Source organism: Gigantopelta aegis, chromosome 9 (genome assembly GCF_016097555.1).
Source record: "Gigantopelta aegis isolate Gae_Host chromosome 9, Gae_host_genome, whole genome shotgun sequence".
NCBI lineage: Eukaryota > Metazoa > Mollusca > Gastropoda > Neomphalida > Peltospiridae > Gigantopelta > Gigantopelta aegis.
In genome coordinates, this window is record NC_054707.1 from 20,617,540 (window position 1) to 20,641,195 (window position 23,656).

The following is a 23,656-nucleotide window of genomic DNA, read 5'->3' on the forward strand; positions in this document are numbered from 1 at the left end:
TAATGAAATTTACGAATTAATTGCAGTCGCTGTACTGATCGATGTTTGCCATTTTTAGCAAAATACATTAAACATGACGTCACAGACAAAAATACTACGTTTGTATCTGCGACGTTTTATGTTAACCTTTACTGTAAGCACACTAGCCGGTTCACTCCATTCAAATTCAGCCCCCCCCCCCTCCCCCATTATTATTTTCTAGATCTGCCACTGTATACGTTCTCTAGTTCCATTTAAATGGAAAATCCTGCTGTTTATAACACTATTCCCCTACTTTTACTACTCTTTCTTCTTCTAAATTCACTACACGTGCCTGTGACCAAACAACACAATTCTTTTGGAAAAGGCTGTTTTAATTTTGCTTAGTATACATTATTTTTTCATTACACTGGGTTATGAAATAAAGACAATATATCATAATACGGTTATGATAACACAATAACAGATCATTATTTTCTCTTTTTTTTAGTGCTTCACAATCGTGTAATGCAAGCAGGCACAGACTACGGTATAAAAAGTTTAAAGAAAAAAAAAAACACAACAATTTATATATATATAATTATATACATCTGTGTTATGTACAATGGACATATCTGGTATTTTGTTCCTAACAAGCGAACAGGTTAATTAATATATACATACAGAGGCATGAAAAAGAACAAAGTAATGTTGTTTTCCCCATGCACAAAAATAAACAAGTCTACGAGTTGGGCCAGTTCTACTATACACATAAATATTTGGCTAATGTACATACGTGGTACATTACGCGAGATGAGACACGGTCTATAGAGATAAAATACTGGAAGATAATCTGTGAATACATGTGTTAATCATGCAGCTGACATTATGATATGTCCCAAACTGCATCTTGGTTTTGAATTTTTCTCTCTGCTTACAAACACACAACTTTGTTGTCAAGCAACAATTTTTCAAAACAAAAACGTAAAAATAAATACAAAAACAAATTAACCTATAAATTCTATATGTGAAAATACCTATATCGATGGGATTTGTAATTAAAGGGAAAATGATGCCCTTTTTTTTTTGGTGCCAACTTAATCCTCTGCCATGCATCTACCCAGTTGAAATGTTTGAGCACAGAAAGCAGAAATACTTTCCAATCTTTCTGACAAAATTAAAGCATATAAAACATATCATGTGAATTTCTTCAGAAACATAATTTGATAAAAAAATGGCAACATTTTTAATATCCTAGGAAGAGTGGATTTGTAAACAATGTCACCCAATGAAGTAATTCCAAGGAATTAGCATTTGCACTGATGTCAGAATGATGAGGTATTTCATAATAATTAAATTTCCACTACATTCATTACATTGGTCCAGCCACAGAAATGGGAGTTTATTCATTTCTCGATGAATGTAAAAATTACGTCGTCGTGGAACGTCATACCTGATGACTTCCATTTTGTGTTGGTACTTTGTCTTATTGAGCGTTATTGTTTACAGGACCAAAAATAATTAAAAATAAAATATGAACTAAATGTTATCATTAGTAAGTATGTTTTAAATTTAATTATAAGGATTGTTTGCCATTTCTTTTATGTTCATCTGGGTATGAAAAAAAAAAAAATCATGTGAGAATGGCTTCGCCGATTCAGTTTGCGGATGATTTTTTTGGGTTTTGTTCATACCCCAATGAAAGTAAAAGAAATAACAGATAATCCTTACAAAATGTGCCATGCTCCAATGGGAGGCATTGCTTTGTTATGCACAGGGCTCAAATTTAACAGCAGCCATGCGGCAAACTGACATAATGCCCTAATGCTCCAGTGCCCCAAAACTTAAATCTCCATCTTCTCCATCTCTCAAGGCCAAGTCTATAATTTACCGTATATACCTACCACTATATTTGGAACCATATGGGTAGCAAAAAATTCCAAACTTAACATTATCATTTAAAAAAGAAAAGACTTGCATTTATTTTACTAAAAAAAAAAATGGCAGATGCGTGAGAAAATATACTTGGCATAAAAAACCAAGTCCAATTCCCTTCAGGAATATCAGTTTAATAAACTGACTGAGTTACTACACATCTGTTTGACATATTGCTTGAAATTTGACAGGTATGTGTTGGTACATGCAAATGAAAACGTTCAACAGTTTGTCCAGTTTGGCAGTAATGAAATTCACATAAATGATCCCACTGTACCACCATGGCTGGTACCCTAAATTAATAGTACTACCTACTAAAATATTAAATGCATTGCAAAGTTAAACGTTTGCTTTTGTTTAACGACATCACTTGAGCACATTGATTAATTAACCAACAGCTATTTGATGTGAAACATCAAGATAACCGACGTCTCACAATTACATTTGCACAAGCCAGGCCAATTGACTTATTATTGTGTGTGCCGCATCCAGGGCTTCTAGATTATGGTAGCCCCACTCCCATGGCTAGTGAATTTCAGTGTTGGGCTAGTAAATAACTACTATTGCCATGCCCGACAGTCAAATGCTGCAGTTAAGTCTATTTTGTAAATATGAATATCCTACCCCCACCACCACCACCCAGTGTTAGTGTTTTTAAGCTCTATCTCTCTCTTTAGGTTACATATTATCTGATTATTACTATTAATTAGTCAAATTGTAGTAAGTTAAAAGTAAAGTAGGGCTAGTGAATTTTTAATTGTGGGTAGTAATTTTTTTTAATTCCTGATCCCATGGCTAGTGGATTTTATAAGAATTCTAGAAGCCCTGTACAACACACTGACGGTAACCTGTACATGCAAATGACTAGTGATGTCATATTATCGCTGATGAATGTCTCAAAGCAGACGTACGCACAAAATGTTGATGGCATGACCGTAGAAAAAAAATTAACACATTTTAAATTTGTGCCTTTGGTGACACAGATCACAAGCTGAATTAAAATGAGGTGTACAGCTATGTACAGGCAATTCATAGGGCCTAGGCATTGTACTATTTAACGAAACACGTGAGCTCACTTAACAAGGTTTCAGTTTAACTCTTTCGTTTAAAACAAAGCACTGCAAACTATTGATAACTCAGGAAACTAAATACCCTTACCCATTGTTACGACTCAGTAAAGTATGTGTCTAGCACTAAATTAACTAAAGGAGTTAGCTTTATACTATGTTAAATAAGGGGTATGAAGAAAATAAATCACAAATGAAAACATTGTTAATGGCAAAGAAATAAACATTTTGAAATGGAAAAAACAAGGGTTAAAAATTATTATTTTCAAGACATTTTTACATGTACATGACCTAGTTAAATAACAGCAAACAGTCTCTATACTGCAATAAAACAAATTTATTATCCACATGGTTCAAAATAACAGTTAATAGAAACCATTCAAAGCACACGTTACGTGTAATAACATGACTAACCAATGACATAATTTTGGGAAGCGACATCATAACATGATGTAGCTTCCCTAGTCTTAGCTCTGTGCTTGTGAAATATTGTAATTACATTTCATATTTCATTAATAAAGTTCATTGTAACTTTATTATGTTTTGCCATTGGTTGGTCATTATCATATAACTGTCTATGAAGGGAAGATGATGACGCTTACAAAATGATTTCATCATTTCCTTCTAGTTTATATATATATATATATTTTTTTTTTTACATGGTTCTTGTTATCCATAAAAAAAATAAAAAAATACAGATAATAAAGAAATTACTACATTCTTTTGTGAGCCATACTGAATTTACAAACCTAGTGTCAGGATTCTTGCATTGCCCTCACTCTCACAACACAAGAATCCTGAATACCGTTCCATATAATCAGCATGACACACAAGGTCGTGTAATAATCTCTATTTAATTATGCAATTCATGATTTCAATGTGACCGATAGCAGATCAATACACAGAGCTAGGTAAAAACAAAACCGGTTTTAAGCATACAATTTCAACATTAAGGGGAATAACTCTTTCAAAAACAATATGATGAAAGTGGTATCGGGTTGAAGAATGCTAATTATTCTTAAATTATTAAAGATACTTTTTCCCCCCTAGGACTGTTCTAGAATCGATTTCACAGGGTGTTATTATTTTCTGTCGTAGATATGCTGCAAAGTTTTTTTCAGTATGCATACATGGTTAAATAAAAATTTATTGTGCAGGTGTAGAGTATACAACACTTGCCTACCATCTTCCCTCATTGAGTCACTATCTTGTGCGTCTAACTTTAATGTTTGATTTTGTTTATCGACACCACTTGAGCACATTAATTAATTAATCATCGGCTACTGGATGTAAAAACATTTTGTTATTTTAATAGTCTTCAGTGGAAACCACTAAATATTTTCCATTGGCAGCAAGGGATCTTTAATATGCACCACAGACAAGGCAGCACATACCTTTGATGTACCTGTCATAGGGCACTAGCTGGGACCAAAATAATCCAGGTCTGACCCTACAACCCCAGCACCGCAGGCAAGCTCTCTATGGACTGAGCTAGATCTCTCTCTCAACTAATGCCTGCTACTTTATTCTGTTTTGCAAAAAATTTAAACAGTTAATGGTACCTAAAAATTGAGCTCTTTTTTAATATTTTGTTATCATTATTTTGATTTATAGCTACATAGCCATAATAATTTAAAAATAAACCAAAATAATGGAACTACTGGAACCCGATGGCCGTGTAAATAATAAAAAATGTGTTTTAGAACAAATTAAATACAGTAGAATCTCGTTGGTTTAACTTGGAAAGGTTAAATACACAGCTACGCTCGAACCAAAAATGAACTCCCGAGTTACACTTACACGTTGTTGACCGAGTGGTTAGGTCGAACTACCTGATGGGTTGAACACTTTCTCGAGCACCGATGGGGTTTGAGCCAACGGGATTCAACTGTATATAGATTTTCAGGCAACATTTTGTAGGACCTGTCCAGACCATAAAGTTTAAATTAGTGACAAAAAGTATGGTTTTGAATTATGGCCACACATAACAAAACAAAACAAAACAATTTTTTTTGCAAAATTAAATGTCTCGCCTGCCATAAACTTATTCGACGACAGCTGCATCCATATTCATCTCAAGCATTTAAAAAAAATGATATAAAAATTACTTTCAAAAATAAATAAAAATTAACTAAAAATGTTTTTAATATGTCTTTTCACATGCATTATGATGTATATCGATAGGTGCACCTATATACCAAGTTTCATTGATCTAGGGCTTATAGTTTGTGAGAAATGGTGCAAAATGTAAAACTAAACGTTAAGCTAAATGTCAAAGTTGACCACTGTCGCTGGAAAAGTAATACCAATATCTCCATTTTGGCTTCATAAAGGCAAGACAAGCCCCCACCCACCCCCCAAAAAACCCCTGAAACAAACAAAAACAATTAATAACTTCGCTAACAGCATCAGGTTTAAGTCATTTTATAATGATGGCGCATGTCACCTGCAAATAGTGCCAACAAACATCTAAAGAAACCAAAGTCATTTGTCTCATGGCACCATTTGGTACCTGTTGAAACATTATGTAAACATAGGACAATTCACGGATGCAAAGTTCAGCAAATGAATACTAAATTCTTTAAGACACAATAAATGGTCTTTTGATCAATGGCATTAAATTAGTTAAAGCTAATAATTTTGTGACAGGGACCAAGACACAATTTTTTGGACTGAAACATTGTTATTTAATATAACTGTTTTGTTTTTTTAACTGCAAAGTTATTTAGTGATAAAAACACAAATGCCAGACCAGCAATCGTAAACTGTTTCTTACTGGGTTTATTCCGATATTGAAGACATTGTAACATGACACCGGCTCACAGAGCTTTCACAATGATTAGATTTACACAATAATTACTTTTCCCCTGCTTAAAATATTAATGTTTATACAGCCAATGCAGTTCTGTCATCCTAATGCTTGTAGTAATTCAAACTGGATTTTTTATCTCCTAATATACACATTTTTGTGGTAAAATTCAGTTAGCGTTATTACAAACATTAGTATGACCACAAGGCATATACTGACATCGATATCCAAAGCAAGAATACATAACCAATATGTAAACACTGTAAGCCAGCAATACGTTACTATGGCTACAAAGTCAGGAATGCCCTTTATGACTTGTAATACTGAAGTTAGTGGAGGTAATTGTATACAGACAGCTGATAAATATACCCATGACTTCAGTTATAATTATAGACCAGGGCGCATATTTTCGAAGCCATCTTAGCACTACGAAATCGTAAAACCACCATAAGCTATGACATCACGACGACGAAGTCACAGCCTACGATGGTTTTACGATTCCTTAGCACTAAGATCGGTTCGAAAATCCCTAGGCTGGATTTACCACCAGGCAAATTAATCTTCTGTCTAGGGCACCAAATTCAGGAAGGAGGTGGGAAGAGACAATCAAATCTGGTAATATCCAGTGGCGTACCTAGGTTATGGCAGGTACTTGAAGCGGGCGCCACTGAGCAGTTTCTATTGAAGTCGGACATTATCTAAAAGATGGGTGTCAGATGTTTGGACAGGGGCGCAATTTCAGTGCTTGCTGTAGGCACTATTTTCCGTCGATCCGCCACTGGTAATACACCAGGAGTTGCAGTACCTGATGTCCCACCTTGTGTCTAGTCTGAAGAGTATTTGACATGAGCACATTATTCTTATATAATAAATATTCCAACACCTAGCCACATCATATGAAAAACAAACACACCCGATGAGTTTGATGTTATCAAAAATAACGCTCCGTATATGACACAAATACTCAACACTCTGGCTATGATTTGATTTATAAAGGAATCAATCTAGTTAGTAGATACATGACCCGAAAACCCCAACAATATGCCAGTTCACGAAAGACATCAGTTTATCCTTTCTTCCACATCGGTTCTCTAGCACAATATTAAAAAAAAACTACACTTGAGAAAAATATACACTCGGGGAGGCCCTTAACAAGTCTCATTAAATAGAAGCAAGCACCTGTGTTAATAATGCAACAAAAAAAAAGTGAAATAAATATGGCTACACGGAAGAAAAACTGCTTGTAAAGGAAAACCACTGTAGGTCTGTAAAACAGTTCATTTGTGCCTTATTTCACCATGACACACAATAAATCGTGTGAAAGATTAACGTCTAGGGTGCTAACCTAGTTGTTACGATGCTTCATATACAATATCTGGTGCGCAGCGTACCAAACGTACAGGTGCGACACGTGTGTCCTTTCTCATGAAGAGAAATTTATAAAAACAATGTCACCTAGAATGAATAAAATCAAGACTTGGAATTGGAAGTCAGCCAAGTGAGGCCTTCGTAAAGTCCGTCTCCTGTTGTAGCACACGCGGGCTGCACATACCAGTTCCGGTCACGTATCCGGGTAAGGCCTAGCTTCTCTTGAATTTCATGCGGCTTCATGGCTACACAACAAAAACGAAAAAGAAACTTTATTTAAATACATGAAAACAGATTGGGAATTAATAAAATATATATAGAATAATAATAATACAGTGGACCCTCTCCAAACCGGCATCTTTGTTAACTGGATTTCGGTGTAAACTTGTATGATTTTAAGGTCCTGCCTTGTGACAACAACTTGAGTGATAGCGGTAAAATAACCAGATTTCTGTGTAAATTGGTATGATTTTAAAGTCCTGCCTTTTGTGACAATAGCTTGGGTGATAGCTGTCTAATCCAGCACTCTGTGTACACCACCACATCTTGTTAGCTAAATATATATATATATATATATATATATATATATATTATATTGTTATTTAATTCAGGCTTTAATCTAGACCCCAAAATTTATTAGCACTTTAATGATTTGTTCAGAAAATCTGGAGCCAAATTCATGTTTTGATTAGTCAAAAATTTGCATTTGATGAACAGCAGCGTAATCCTTTCTACGGATTTCCCGCATTTCAGTGATTATTTTATGTCATGTGTTAATAACTTTAAAAAAAAATGGAATAATACCATCTGGAAGATCCTGCTTGTTGGCAAATATTAAAATTATAGCATCCCGCATCTCTCGGTCATTAATAATTCGATGTAGCTCTGTTCTGGCTTCATCGATTCTATCCCGATCTGCGCAGTCGACCACAAATATCAGACCCTGTGAACCAGTGTAGTAGTGACGCCATAGAGGTCGTATCTTATCCTGGCCACCAACATCCTGGAATCACAACAAAACACAAATACATTTTATATTGTGGGAAGGTGGGGCACACACACCATGTGTGTTAATTCATGGCTTTATATATGCGCTATGGGGCAATATGCAAAAAAGAAAGAAAAAAGTTTGTTTTGTTTAACGACACCACTAGAGTGCATTGATTAATTATTCATTGGCTACTGGATGTCAGAAATTATCAGAGTAATCTTCAGAGGAAACCTTCGACATTTTCCCATTAGCAGCAAGTAATCTTTTATATGCATTATCTATCCAACAAACAGAACAGTAGGGTCAGAGACTTAAATATATTCTGGGAAAAATCATGATTGAAACTTTCTCCAAAAAAAAGTAGTTTGTTTTATTTAACGACGCCACTAGAGCACATTGATTTATTTTATCTTATCATCAGCTATTGGACATCAAACATATGGTCATTCTGACACTGATTTTGAGAGGAAACCCGCTGTTGCCACATAGGCTACTCTTTTACGACAGGCAAGGGATCTTTTATTTGCGCTTCCCACAGGCAGGATAGCACAAACCATGGCCTTTGTTGAACCAGTTATGGATCACTGGTCGGTGCAAGTGATTTACACCTACCCATTGAGCCTTGTGGAGCACTCAGGGTTTGGAGTCGGTATCTGGATTAAAAAATCCCATGCCTTGACTGGGATCTGAACCCAGTACCTACCAGCCTGTAGACCAATGGCCTAACCACGATGCTACCGAGGCCTGTAATTAAATTATAAACTGAGATTTTCTCAATTAATATGAAGTGGTAAAAACTGTAATTTATTATTGCCATGTACCCTTGAAGTACATGTACGCATTACTTAAAACCTGGTCATGGGATTAACTGGTTCCATGCCGTACAAAGACATGATAATAATAAAACAATGAATTAAAGGGACATTCCCGAGTTTGCTGCATTGTAAGATGTTTCCGACTAATAAAATATTTCTACGATTAAACTTACATAATAATTATATTTTCTTGTTTAGAATATCAGTGTCTGTATATTCAATGTCTTTTTGGTCGTCTTAATATTTGTAAGAAGCCCAAACTGGATTTTGTCTTCAAATAATTCCGTACGTACGAAAAAATCCTTTTTAGGAAATAAAATGAAATTTAACCCTAGTACAAATATTAGAATGATCAAAAACATGTTTAATATACAGTCACTAATGTTTTATGCAGACAGATATATTTGATATGTAATTAGTCGTCAAAAAGTCTCTGTTAGTCAATAACATCTTAAAAATTCCAGCAAACTCAGGAATGTCCCTTTAAAAAAAGAATTCAAGAATTAAAAAAAAATATATATATATATATATATATCAAGAAATGTATTTTTAGATGTGACAATATATGCAATGACAAGTATTATAATTACATGTACACATGCATAAACATGTACCGGTAGGTCCATACATACCTTTAACAAAAAAACCCAACAACAACCCAACCTAACACCCAACACAATACATACATTGTTAAAATGATACTACATATACATACATGTATTTCATTAGTGTCCACTACCAACACATACCACAAATGAGTAAATTGACTTGTTTTCTTTGATAAAATTACGGAAGATTATTACTGGGATTTTTAAAAAACATTTGACAGCATTTGAGAGGGAGAGAGGGAGAGAGGGGGAGAGAGAGAGAGATAGATAGAGAGAGAGAGAGGAGAGAGAGAGAGAGAGAGAGAGAGATAGAGAGAGAGAGAGAGAGAGAGAGAGAGAGAGAGAGAGATAGAGAAAACACAAAAAACAAAAACAACTGTTTTTCTATTGCATATCAGGGGCGGGAGTAGCCCAGTGGTAAAGTGCTCCCTTGATGCATAGTCAATTTGGGATTGATCCTGGTCAGTGGGCCCAATGGGCAATTTCTCGGTCCAGCCAGTGCACCACAACTGGTATATCAAAGGCTGTACTATCCTGTCTGTGGGATCGTGCATATAAAAGATTCTTTGCTACTAATGGAACAAAATTGCTGGTTTCCTCTCTAAGACTGTAGGTTAAAATAACCAAATGTTTGATATCCAATAGCCAATGATTAATAATCAATGTGCTCTAGTGGTGTCGTTAAACTTTTTTTTTTAATCTGTGTATTATTATTTTATCCAAGTACAGGCAACAGAGTTACAGTGCACATGGGTGTAGTCGCAATTTGTACAATGACATCTGTCATACTACATGTTTATTACATATATGTGTGTATGTACATATATGTGTGTATGTACATATATGTGTGTATGACCATAATGGATGTGACTGCCTAACAGGAAGTACACAGAGCCATTTGAGGAAATAATATTCCGTTACAGGATGGTAATCCTGATAGGAAAATAGTTGAATCACTACAGTGTTACAGATGCAGTGTGTTTTACACATACAGTACATAGCAGAGAAAGAATTTGACAAACAGAAAACATGTTAAAACACACATGAATTAAACAGTTGTCTAAATGAATGAATGAATGAATGAATGGTTTTATTTAACGATGCACTCAACACATTTTATTTTATGGTTATATGGCATCAGACATGGTTAAGGACCACACAGATATATTGAGGAAACCCAGTCGCCACTTCACAGGCTACTATTTTTCGATTAGCAGCATGGGATCTTTTATATGCACCATCCCAGACAGAATAGTACATACCACAGCCTTTTGTTACACTAGTTGTGGAGCACTGGATGGAACGAGAAATGGCTCAATGGGGCCACCGATGGAGATCGATTCTAAACCGACCGTGCATCAAGCAAGAGCTTTACCACTGAGCTACGTCCCATCCCCAAATGAATGAAAATTGAGTAACAATGTACATGTATGCAAACACGGTTAAATATTCATTAAAAAGTGTACAAGTGAATTTACTTACCCAAACATTAAATTTGACATTTTTGTATGTGACAGTTTCTACATTAAAGCCCACTGTTGGTATCGTAGTTACAGACTGGCCAAGCTTCAGTTTGTATAGAACGGCTAAAGGTTGGTCAAGGAAAATTAATAACAAACACATCAAAAACAAAAACATACAAGAGAGAGAGAGAGAGAGAGAGAGAGAGAGAGAGAGAGAGAGAGAGAGAGAGAGAGAGAGAGAGAGAGAGAGAGAGAGAGAGAGAGAGAGAGAGAGAGAGAAGATGATTTATCAACCCCCTATCCTCTTTGCAAAAGCTACATTTTTTTAATTATGACTATTTTGTTTTTAAAAAGGATACTGGTTTTCCCTGCAGCATCAAGCCCCAGCATCAATATTCTCATTTCCTTGTTGCCAAATATCTTTGACAACAGTTTCCCCATCCTGAAGGACTGCCAACAGGCATCAAATCTGAAAAACCAAAACATTAAATGAATAAATAAATAATAATAATAAAAATGAAAAATAATAATACTGGATTGTTTACATAATGCACGTATACTATAAAGTATACAATATAGTTCTATTAATCATATGCATACATGTACATACATACATACATAAGGGGCCTTAGAACCACGTGGTTGTTAGACCGGTACGAATATGGTCGACTAACAATCGTTCTATTTTTGTGGAACGTAGTTGGTCTGATTGGTAGCGTTCCGGCCCAACAATTGCGGGCGATTGGGTGCCACAGGTTCGGGTCTTGGTATCGGCATGAGGAAATTTGTGAAGGCAATAAAGGATTTTAATATCCCCTGTGCCAGTGTGTCATTGAATATATGTATGTTTAAGTCAAAACCTGACATACATGTATACAATAGAGATATTCAAAATATAAAATTACATACATACATACATGTGATTTCCCTAGAAATTAGGCAAACACTTCTGGGGCATTTTCACCATTTTCGGGGCACTTATTTTTTATTAAAAAAAACCCCCATTAATGTAATTTATGTGCTTGCTTTAATAAATGAATGGCAAAAAGATAAAAAAGGTATATTTTATTAATTAATAATACCTTTTTGGGTGTTTTATAAAGGCAATTTTAGAATTAATTTCTGAAAAAGGCTCGTTTAATCTCAGGGCAGCCTGGCGCTGATTAAGGCAAGATGGTGCCAGACTATTGAGGCATGGTGCTGCACCATACTAAAACAAGCTAGGGAAAACACTATATATATAACTTGGAGAAAAAAGAAAGAAAAAGACATCGAAAATACATCTGGCTTGTAGAAATATAAATAAGTACACACAATGCATGTATGAAGAAATAGACATTTGCATAACCACATCTCAGGATATTTAAACTACGGCTTTTGCCAGAGGGTACGGTTGGTCAAACCATAGAAATTAATTGAGACATTCTTCTTCTTTTTTTAAGACAGATTATATACATGTAGTAATAAGAGCTGAACATTGTTTAAAACTGGTCAAAGTACATGAAATACAGTGTCCAATTTCAACAGAGTTCAAACCCATATTCACCTCGTAAGGGCACTATCATGCACTAATGACCTGCTTTCTTTTTATTATAAACTCTAAAATTATTTTCTGGCAGAAATGCACATGCATAAGTATGTAGTTTCCCCTACCAATCAGAAAGTGTTCATTTGTATTTATTTTCAATACAGGTCAGTACATACACCTGGGTGGGTGGGGGTGTGTGATGCTTTAAGAGAGATCTATTCTATTCTACATGTATGACCTAGTGTATCTATGGTGAGTGGCAGTGACTGCTCTTCTACTGTGCTGTATCCTGCCCCTCCACCACCCAATTATGCTGAAAGCAAAATACAATATATTATACTATACACTCCCAAGTCTTCAAATTATTTACACACACACACACACACACACACACTTGACTGAAATTTCAGTACATGTTTGAACATGTACATATAATAAAAATGGTGTTCAAACATTTTCAAAGTTGTCTAAAGAACTTTTTTAATCACCCCCGTCCCCCCAACACACACACACATACAGTCCTTGGAACACAATATCTGACATCTGACAATGTGAAGAGTATCTTTGTTCTTTCGACCCACACTTATACATGCATGTACATTGAACACGACAATCTGATCTGGTATATACTGAGAATTCACTCACCTGTTTCAGTTTAAAAATACATGTACAATGGACTCAAGATAAATGTACATACATGTACATAAACATTATAAATATTAATAGCCTTATTAAACAGCTTCTTTTGTTAAATGGCTGATATTGTTGAAGTTCTCTGCTTAGATCTCTGTTGGTCATATAAGTTAGTAATGGTACTGCATCCAGTCAATGCGCGGTCGATTTAGGATCAATCCCCGTCAGTGGCCCCACTGGGCTATTTCTCGTTCCAGCCAGTGCTCCACAACTGTGAGATGGTGCATATAAAAGATCCCTTGCTGCTAATCGAAAAGAGTAGCCCATGAAAGTGGTGACAGCGGATTTCCTCTCTATATCTGTGTGGTCCTTAACCACATGTCTGATGCCATATAGCAGTCAAATAAATGTTTTAATAAAACATTTCCTTCCTTCCTGAATCCAGTCGTGTCTTTAGAAGCAGTTTTACAAATTCAGTTATCTAGTCTTTCAACAGGTGAAACTACCATCTTGAAGAGATTCAGTATTAAGTAACCATAACCTAGCCACATAGGAAATAGCTCTGTGGTTATCATTAAACAGCATTTTTTATGTTGCTCCTGCTGATAAACTCAAGTGATAACTTCCACATGCAGTCTTGCAAGTTACAGGTTGAGGTATACATAAACATATTTGTTTTTCAAGTTAAAGAAATCAATATTTTGTGGAAACAATACACCATACTTCAGCTAAACTTAAAGAGATCCCTACAATATGGAATATCATGCCCGTTCACATTATCTTAATTAAATAGCTCCCAACATGTTGAACAATAGTCGTTAACACTATTAACACAGTAACAGCCAGCATGATGCAAATATTACCTGCTGTTAAATGCTATTAACTTAAAGATAAATTACATTGTATATACATTTATTCCAATATTGCAACCCGATAAGTAAAACGTTACTTTAAATATGAATGACACATACATGTATGTATGTATGTATGTATTAGTGCTGCAACGATAAACCGGTATACCGCGATAATTGATCAGCTCGATACGAACCGCGGTACAGTTTTGCGTATCGCGATTTTTATACGCTATTTTTTTTCCTTGTATTTTATTTGACTTGAAATAGGCAAATAAACAAACAAAATCCACATCATTTTATTAATTGGTGGTGACAGGAAGTGTAACTATCATGTTAAGCGTAGTCGGCTTACTTGTTGGCATACGAAGTGATAGGTCGGTTATACTTGGTTCTGACTTCTAAACAAAACATGTTTAATGTCCATTGAAAATAACCAGTTAACGATAATTACAAATAAATGTTTTGTTACTTACACATTATCATTCATTGTTCATTTACGTTGGAATACGGCTACGGCTATCATCTTCAAAGAAATAAACCAACAAGTGAGAATCACACTTCGCTGTTTTTCACTGAACTCGGAATACTTCAGCTGATCGTTCAAAATACCTCGGCTCTGGTTTGGTCGATCTGCCGAAACATAGCGACTCAATACGTACATTTCCGTGTTAAGCGAGCGGCAACGGAAAAGCCCGATAGTAAGGATTTCCGAATATGACAATTTATAAATAGTTTGACACCGTCACACCGGTGTTCTAGTAGACAAGTATTGTGTTAAAAAATAAAAATATGGCCTAAAACATTTAGCCTGACAGCTGAAACTAATAAAAATCATTAAAAAGTTATGCCTTGTTTACATTAAAAAAAAGACCCAACCCATAAATATTAAATTTAAATAATATCAACTATATTGCAATACGGTTTCTTATATTGCAATACGGTTTTGACTGTATCGTTGCACCCCTAGTGTATATATGTATATATATATATTATATATATATATATATATATATATATATATATATATATATACACACACACACATACACATACACATATAGATATATATCATGTTGCGATTAACTATGCACGATTCAGGGATTGCTACACATGCAATTCTAAATGTTCAAATAGTAGTTAGTAATCAATTTTCAATCAATTACCAAAATAAAAAATTTGAAAACAATCCTCTGAACAATGTTGCATCATATAAATACATGTATACACTGCAGGTTTCTGAATAATAAATAATCATTAAAATACAGCGAATAAAATGCACTATCCAATTTGAAAACATTTAAAACCCATAACCACCTGGTAGGGGCAGTTATGGTCCATTTTATTTCTAATAGTATACGAACCCTCAAATTATTTCCTGGATAAAAAAGCCTACATGAATCATGAACTGCAGTGGAGCATAACAGATGACGTCAAGCAGTAGTACATAAAAATAAAAAAATGTTTTATTTGATGACACCACTTGAGCCTAATGATTTATTAATCATTGGCTATTGGATGTCAAACACTTGGTAATTCTGACAGTCTTAGAGAGGAAACCTGTTATATTGTTCCATAAGTAGCTAGGGACTTTTTTATATGCACCGTCTGACAGACAGGATAGCACCTACCACAGCCTTTGATATGCCAGTTGTGGTGCACTGGCTGGAACGAGAAATAACCCAATGGGCCCACAGACAGGGATCGAGTCTAGACTGACTGCACATCAAGTGCTTTACCACTGGGCTAGATTATGCTATGAAAAGTAAGCAACACCAAGTGACAAACAATTATGCAGGCAAATGATCATGACTGCTCAAAATAATATTATTCTATTTCTAATTGTACTTGAATTGTGATGCCCTCCCCCACCTCCGAAACAACACATTTTTGTTACTTTAAATACATGTTGAAAACATACTTCAGACAATCAGCCAACTTGTTGTGTGATAAAGATTATGAATGTATCTGTCGACGGTGATCTAGTCACAATTTTGACAGGGCAAGGTGCTAATTTATGTGTAAAATATTTACAACGCTAACATTATCAGGGCTCAAGTAAGTGGGTGTTCAAGTGAGCCAAAACATCAATTTAACTTCGCTGTGTCAGTGATGCAGACGCGGAATTGATGTTGCATTTTAAAAATAGTGACCACTTGGAACAGTCGAGGAAATAAATAATAATTAAGTATATAAGAGTTTGAAGCGACAATAGTGAGAGGCTCACAGACAAACCGTCTAGCTCAGACAACACCTGTGTCCGACACTAAAAGTAAATGTGCTGCATTTTAATTTTAGTAATTCTATTGTCAGGTGTGTGTGACAGAAATTGTGCATGGGTAAGGGTCTTGATAGAGGCACTGATTTTCCACGATCGCAGAATCACCTATCTGAAATGGAATTCCTGAATTTGCCTCAAAACATTATTTGCTTGCAAATAGTAACTTAATTAATTAAAATGGATCCCCCAACCCCCCAAGTAATTTGGAAACACAAATTGTTGACACCAACATTGATCAGTACTAGCCACAACATTGATACCTATCTTTGTATGTTCTGCCACATAGTCTTTTACGTTTTACCAGTCATGTTTTGTTCATGTTTTTATTAATTTAACAATGAAAATGAAATATTTTGAGCTCAAATTCTAGAATTATGCCAGTAAATGATTTAGTGATTCTCTTTGCTGTTTCACATCCCCAACAGTGCTGAACATGCACTCGCTTGGCACATGTGGCTTAGATGTAAAAAAAAAAAAAAAAAAAAAACCACATTGCAAGAGGGCAGTCATTTAACCCAGTTGGGTCCTCTGCCTAAAATCTAGTTAGTTCATTAATCAGCTATTTACACGCTTGTATATTGAAGTTACAATCGAATTGGTATTGCGTTTTGGTTCTAGTGTGAATTAGAAACATAAATTGTACAGTTAGCATTACATATGTATTCGTATATATATTTGGTTCAATTAGTGACAGATACGAATGCAACTAAGATACAGATCGATGTTCAGTGCACTGAATATTCGAGTTTATCGTTGCACCCCTAGTATACATGTACATGTGCACAAGTTTATAGATCTAAGGAAGCACAAGTTATTATTTTCAAATTTTATTCATATTTTGTTTTAATTCACCTACTCACTGACCTTTTTTTCTTCAGGGAGGGGTGAGGGATACGAAGTATTGCCGACTTACATAATAGCAGGACCTCAGATTTCAAAGAAACAATCATTTCCGGTAGCGTGTCGGTAAAATCATGGAACCAAAATTTTGTTGCTCATGATTATATTGAGTACGACTATTCAACGAAAGTAATATATATATATATATATATATATATATACACACATATATCTATGTATCTATCTGTATCTATCTATATGTATATAATTATTTTTTAAAACAAGTTTCTGAATTGGGTTCCTATGATCACAAGGCATAGAACAAAAAAAGTGTTTCACATGAAATTTGAAATCCTATGGCCTGTAATAGTAATCTCAACAAACATCCAGATAAATGCGTACAATACAACGTCACTAATTCAATACTCCACATACCATACAATTTGATTTTTGTGGTTACTGGAAGTCAGGGTCAAGGTTTTTGATGAAAGCCACTGTTGTGGATAGCTAATTAACAGCACCTTCAACTGGTTGAGCTTTAGTTTGTGAAGAAAACAATACAACCTATTACCAGTCCAAAACAGTTTGATGTCAGCCATATGCAATGTTTTAGTTTTAATGATGACTACATCAGTACATGTTATTAGTATGGGTGCAACGCAGGGGTGGGGGAAAATAAAATTGTCAATCGGTCCCACTTGATGTCGTCACTACCGGGAGAGGGGAGAGAAAAGGAGAGAAGAAAAAAAAAGAACATTTAGAAAACGATATTTGCCAAATAGTTTTTAAAAAAAATCATAGTAATATTTGTATAGTTTTATCTTGAATCATGAACGCAAAACTATAAACATGCAGAATTTTTTTTTTAATCACACAATAATGATCAGTGAAAACCCCCACAAATTGTATATATTTTACATAATAGAATAAATAATATAAAAAAGGAATAAAAGTTATGAATTTTAATTCCCATGTATGTATAAAAAGTATGAGTATTCAGTACTGTCTTGAAAATTAATAAAAGATGGCACCGTTTGACGTACTTGACAGCCTAAGCTAGCACATGTTTAGACAAAGAGAGTAATAACGTCATCACTGATTGGATTGAGATAACAGTACATGTAGCTGTTCTGCTTACTCCCACTTGTTAAAAAAAAAGTGGAAACCTTTTGTTAATTTTAAAATCCTTTATAATTATTGGATACACTACATTGAACAGTCAACAATAAATACATTTATAGATTATTTCATTATATTTTATGCAGTTTGTATTGCACAAAAGCCTCTTGCTTCAGACTAGGACACTCGACACGCCAGAGCTCCGTACACAGGTGTTGATTGTAACCAGTTGCAAATTCTGGGTCCTTTGTTTTAATTGGAGTGTAATACCTTGATGGCTTTCTAAACCAAGAATGGTGCTATCATTAACGTCTGTTTAATCTCTTGACCGGCTCAGCGACTTTGACAAATGTCTAGCCTAGTGGCAGTCGATTGACACTACTGTAGGTCCAACTTCAGTGACTGGCGATATACTTAAACAGACTTTAAAATCACAAACGTCTGAAACACCAGCCATATTGACCACTATTTATTAATTATTTTAAATCATGCACGAGATACCGATATCTGGGCTGGCCGGTCCACTTGACCGATAGGAATTTGTTCAATAATAGAAATGGACAGGTGCTTCGGACCGACAAGAATGACAAAAGTGGGACCGGCAAATGCGTTTTTCAAAAATAATTTCGGTCTCAGAGATCGAGAATCGGTCCCAGACTGGGAAAAAAGGGCTTTTCCCCACCCCTGGTGCAACGACACAGTCAAAATTGTATTGTGATATATTACGGTATAAAAAACCGTACTGCAATATGTATTGCAATATATTTGATGTTTTTTAAATTTAATATTTATGGGTTGTTGTTTTTTAATGAAAGCAGAAGGCATAAGGTTTTTAATAATCTTTATTAGTTTCAGCTGTTAGGCTAAATGTTTTAGGCCATATTTTTATTTTTTAACAAAATACTAGTCTATTAGAACACTGGTGTGATGTTATCAAACTATTTATAAATTGTCACATTCGTAAATCCTTACCATCAGGCTTTTTCGTTGCTGCATGCCTGACCCGGAAATGTACGTATTGAGTCGCAATGTTTCGGCAGATTGACCGAACCAGAGGTTATTGGTCAAGGGGTTTTGAACGATCGGACGAAGTATTCCACGAAGTGTGATTATCACTTATTGGTTCATTTCTTTGAAGATAATAGCCGTAGCAGTATTCCAACGTAAATGAACAATGAATAATGTCTAAGTAACAAAACATTTATTTGTAATTATTGTTAACTGGTTATTTTTATTGGACTTTTAACACATTTTGTTTACAAGTTAGACCCAAGTATAACCGACCTATCACTTCATATGCCAACAAATAAGCCGACTACGGTTGACGTGACTGTTACATTTCCTGTCATCACCAATTAATAAAATGATGGGGGTTTTGTTTGTTTGCCTATTTCAAGTGAAATAAAATACAAGGAAAAAAAATAGCGTGTAAAAATCACGATACACAAATCTGTACTGCAGTTCGTATCGAGCTGATCAATTATTGTGGTATACCGGTTTATCGTTGCAGCACTAGTTATCAGATTGTTTATGTTGTTAGTTAGGACCCATAGAGTGTATTTCAAAGTGTGTGTGTGTATATATGTATGTGGGAACTGTGGGGATGGAAACTGTGAGGGCCTGAAACTGTTAGGGCTTTCGGAGCATGCTACCCCCCCCCCCAAAGAAACAAGAATTTTAAGTGTTCAAATACTGCATTTCCAGGCTTCTGAGCATAATATGAGACTGAAATGTTTGCTTTTTTGAGGGGTTCGGGTGGAAGTGGCATATTCTGCAGCTCTGCAGTCCTCTGAAAATTGAGGAGAGCTCCGTTTGCGCATAGCTTTTATAAGTATAGTTTGCATAACCCATTTTTCGTTCACCAATTAATTTATGACCCATATAAATGGATTACGCAAATTTTCAATTCTCAAAGGCCTGCTTCTAAGTAGCATGAGTTCTGAATATTCATATCATATTCACAATTTTTTCTCTTTTTTGTTATTTATTTTGATAAATGTTTGTAACGTCAGTGTGTGTGTGAGAACTGATCTTAATGTCTAGAGTAAAAAATCGGGAAGGAAAGGTTTTATTTAATGACGCACTCAACACATTTTATTTACGGTTATATGGCATCAGACATATGGTTAAGGACCACACAGACATTGAGAGATGAAACCTGCTGTCGCCACTTCATGGGCTACTCTTTTTCTATTAGCAGCAAGGGATCTTTTATATGCACCATCCCACAGACAGGATAGTACATACCACAGTCTTTGTAACACCAGTTATGGAGCACTGGTTGGAACAAGAAATAGCCCAATGGGTCCACCGACAGGGATTGATCCCAGACTGACCGCGCATCAAGCAGGCACTTTACCACTGGGCTACGTCCTGCCCCTAAAAAATAAGGAAAGACTTCCTTCATCTGAACATGCTAATACTGTCAGTACTTGATTAGCAAGTTGGAGATCAGTTGAAAATTGAACAGCAACTATACAACCATGTTCGGTGTATCGGCGCACTTGGCATTTTGCTCAAGTATGTTTAGGAAGTTATGTTGTCAGTGTTTTTAACAAATTAAAGTTCAATTCCATTTTCAATGTTTAATCAAGTATCAACATATTTATTGTTACGGGTACAATTAATTTTTTTTATAGAATTATCAATAATGATATATAATTTCAAAATAAATCATTCACCTGCTTTCGTGTCTATAAACATGACGTAGGTCAGCCTTATTAATATTAAGAATGTTAAAACCAATCTAAAAACACCTTTGCCGCATTTTAAAAATTATATTAACTATTTTTTTCGGTTATTTTTATTTAAACTGAAAAGGAAAACACAGACAAATGCAAAGAAAACAAACGTTTTACACCTTAATTGACAGTCATTCCAGTTCACAATTGTCACAATGTTACCAAAAAACAAATAATAATAATGAAAGCGAAATAAGATCCATATGTGTGCACAATCTTCCCAAGAAAAAAATCCATGTAGACATCTTAGCCATGCATGGCAATGAACATGTATGCATCTGCAGTACTGTGCCACTCAAGAAAATGATTCCAAAACTGATAACGAGATGGGTCATGTGTGATTGTTCATTTTCACAGTAATATCTTTCAACAAGACAAAACAAAAAAGTAGCCGACTAAAATAATTGGACAATAGTGTAGCGTTTATGGGCTTCAAAGTGTGGTCATAGGTGGTTTATAAATAGCGAGGTCACCGACCCACATCTACTGCGACGAATCACCGGACATTCAAATCGTTTTGGATACAAGGGGGGTCTACATTTATGGAAAAAATTTAAATGTTTATTTACTAGACATAAAATAATTTGTGGTGTATCTCACATTATGCACAGCTTCATCGACATTGGTGAGAGACATATTTTATTAAGTATTTCACAGTTTTTCACATAGAAAATGGTCTTTGAATGCTTAGGTGCGCGATACACCGGACAGCACTGTATTTAACATTTTCGAATTGTGTAGCAATCTCTGAAGTTTCTGTAGTCAATTGTGGCACGATACGAAAAGATAATACTATCACCATGAATGCTCGGAAGTCTTGCCATATTATTTATTTGATTAACCATTAGCACAATAATTAACTTGAGGTGCACAAATGGTAAATACTTTACTTTTGTTTGGGTTAATGTTGGTAATTCGCCAGACCGAAGTTGACGTCAGTGTCACGAGGGTGGTTTAAGCAAACCCATGCCTCTTGTGTTTTTATCTACTCATACTGAGGTCAAAACGGTAACATTGTATTGTGTTAGAATGATATCACACATAAAGATGCCGATATTAGTAACATTTAAACCGGTTCTGGGTGGGGACTTGCAAATCACATATCACATCCGCACACACCTACCCGACTCCTTGCTTGTTATAACCACTCTGAACAGCAAATACTGTAAATTTCCCAATTATTTAAAGGCATATATCATATAGCGATTGTTCTGGATCAGGTGACATAAACACAAAAGACATTTATATGACGTTTACTACATTATTATTGATAAAATAAAAATACCGCAATCACATCCTCCATAACGGAGCCAAATGGCGGTTATGATCGCTTCCGCAAATAGAGACAAAGTAGTACAGTATACAATTCAAAAATAGTCCAACACTGGAATTAATATTCACTATATCAAATTTGCGTTAATAATATTAGTAATATCTCTGTCTAATAAATTAACATTGTATATGTTTATTAAAAACAAAATTCAAATTGTCATCGCGGATGAATATAACTATTTTCGCCATCTGTAGGCTGGTTTGGGCTTCAATTAAAGGTGAATAACTCTGTTTGGGAACAACTATTTTGTGCCTTGTCATTTCTGTATCCAATATTATTCCACCCATACGAAATCTTTTTACTCATAGGTGCTTTATCAGAGTTCAAAGTATCACATTTCACCATTTTAACATATACAAGTTTGTGAAAAATAACAACAAATTAATGTGGACCTCTAATAATCCCTGCATAATTAACTGGAAATATTGTGCTGAGTCACTTACTGTGACTTAGCATAGTGACTTCCTCAAGAATTCGGGATAGAAATAGTATAAGGAAGGAAATGTTTTATTTAACGACGCACATTTATTTATGGTTATATGGCGTCAGACATATGGTTAAGGACCACACATATATTGAGAGAGGAAACCCGCTGTCGCCACTTCATGGGCTACTCTTTTCGATTAGCAGCAAGGGATCTTTTATATGCACCATCCCATATACAGGATAGCACATACCACGGCCTTTGATGTACCAGTCGTGGTGCACTGGCTGGAGCGAGAAATAGCGTAATGGGCCCACTGACGGGGATCGATCCCAAAACGACCGCGCATCAAACTGTACCACTGGACTACGCCTCGCCCCGCTAGAAATAGTATACGTCCCATATTCGTCAAAACAGCAACCAGTTTTTCACTTTAAAAAACAAAACAAAAAAACAAAAACAAAACCAATAGCCTTTTTTCATTGCCCGAGAAGCACGGTACTAAATCGCTCGCCCATCATTGGGCTATTTCTCGTTTTAGGCCTATCCAGTGCACCATGACTGTATATCAAAGGCCGTGGTTTCTGCTATCCTGTCTGTGAGATGGTGCATAAAAAATATTCTTTAATTTTTGCTACTAACGGGAAAAAATGTTGCGGGTTCACTCTAAGAATATATGTCAAAATTACCAACATCTTTGACATAGTTTGACATTTAAAAAACAAAATAAAAACAATCACGCCAAATTTTGGTGAAGCCGAACGAAGCCTAAGTGGCCTTACCGTTTCCTAAGTCAGCTCAAGTCAATAGCTTTAGATTCTGACCATTGTCTGCTCTTTACCGGCCTCGGTGGCGTCGTGGATAGGCCATCGGTCTACAGGCTGGTAGGTAC

The 23,656-nt window shown here is 35.3% G+C and overlaps 1 protein-coding gene across 1 annotated transcript; it reads right to left on the minus strand.

Annotated features, from left to right (window-relative positions):
* Window positions 1–2,873: 2,873 nt before the first annotated feature.
* On the minus strand, window positions 2,874–22,316 carry LOC121381041 (ADP-ribosylation factor 6). The gene is made up of 5 exons (XM_041510121.1): window positions 22,131–22,316; window positions 11,374–11,483; window positions 11,034–11,137; window positions 7,942–8,140; window positions 2,874–7,382 (listed from the first exon to the last, which is right to left on the minus strand). The coding sequence occupies exons 2-5, from the start codon at window positions 11,453–11,455 to the stop codon at window positions 7,240–7,242; spliced, it is 528 nt and encodes a 175-aa protein (XP_041366055.1). The 5' UTR covers window positions 11,456–11,483; window positions 22,131–22,316; the 3' UTR covers window positions 2,874–7,239.
* Between the last annotated feature and the right edge of the window lie 1,340 nt (window positions 22,317–23,656).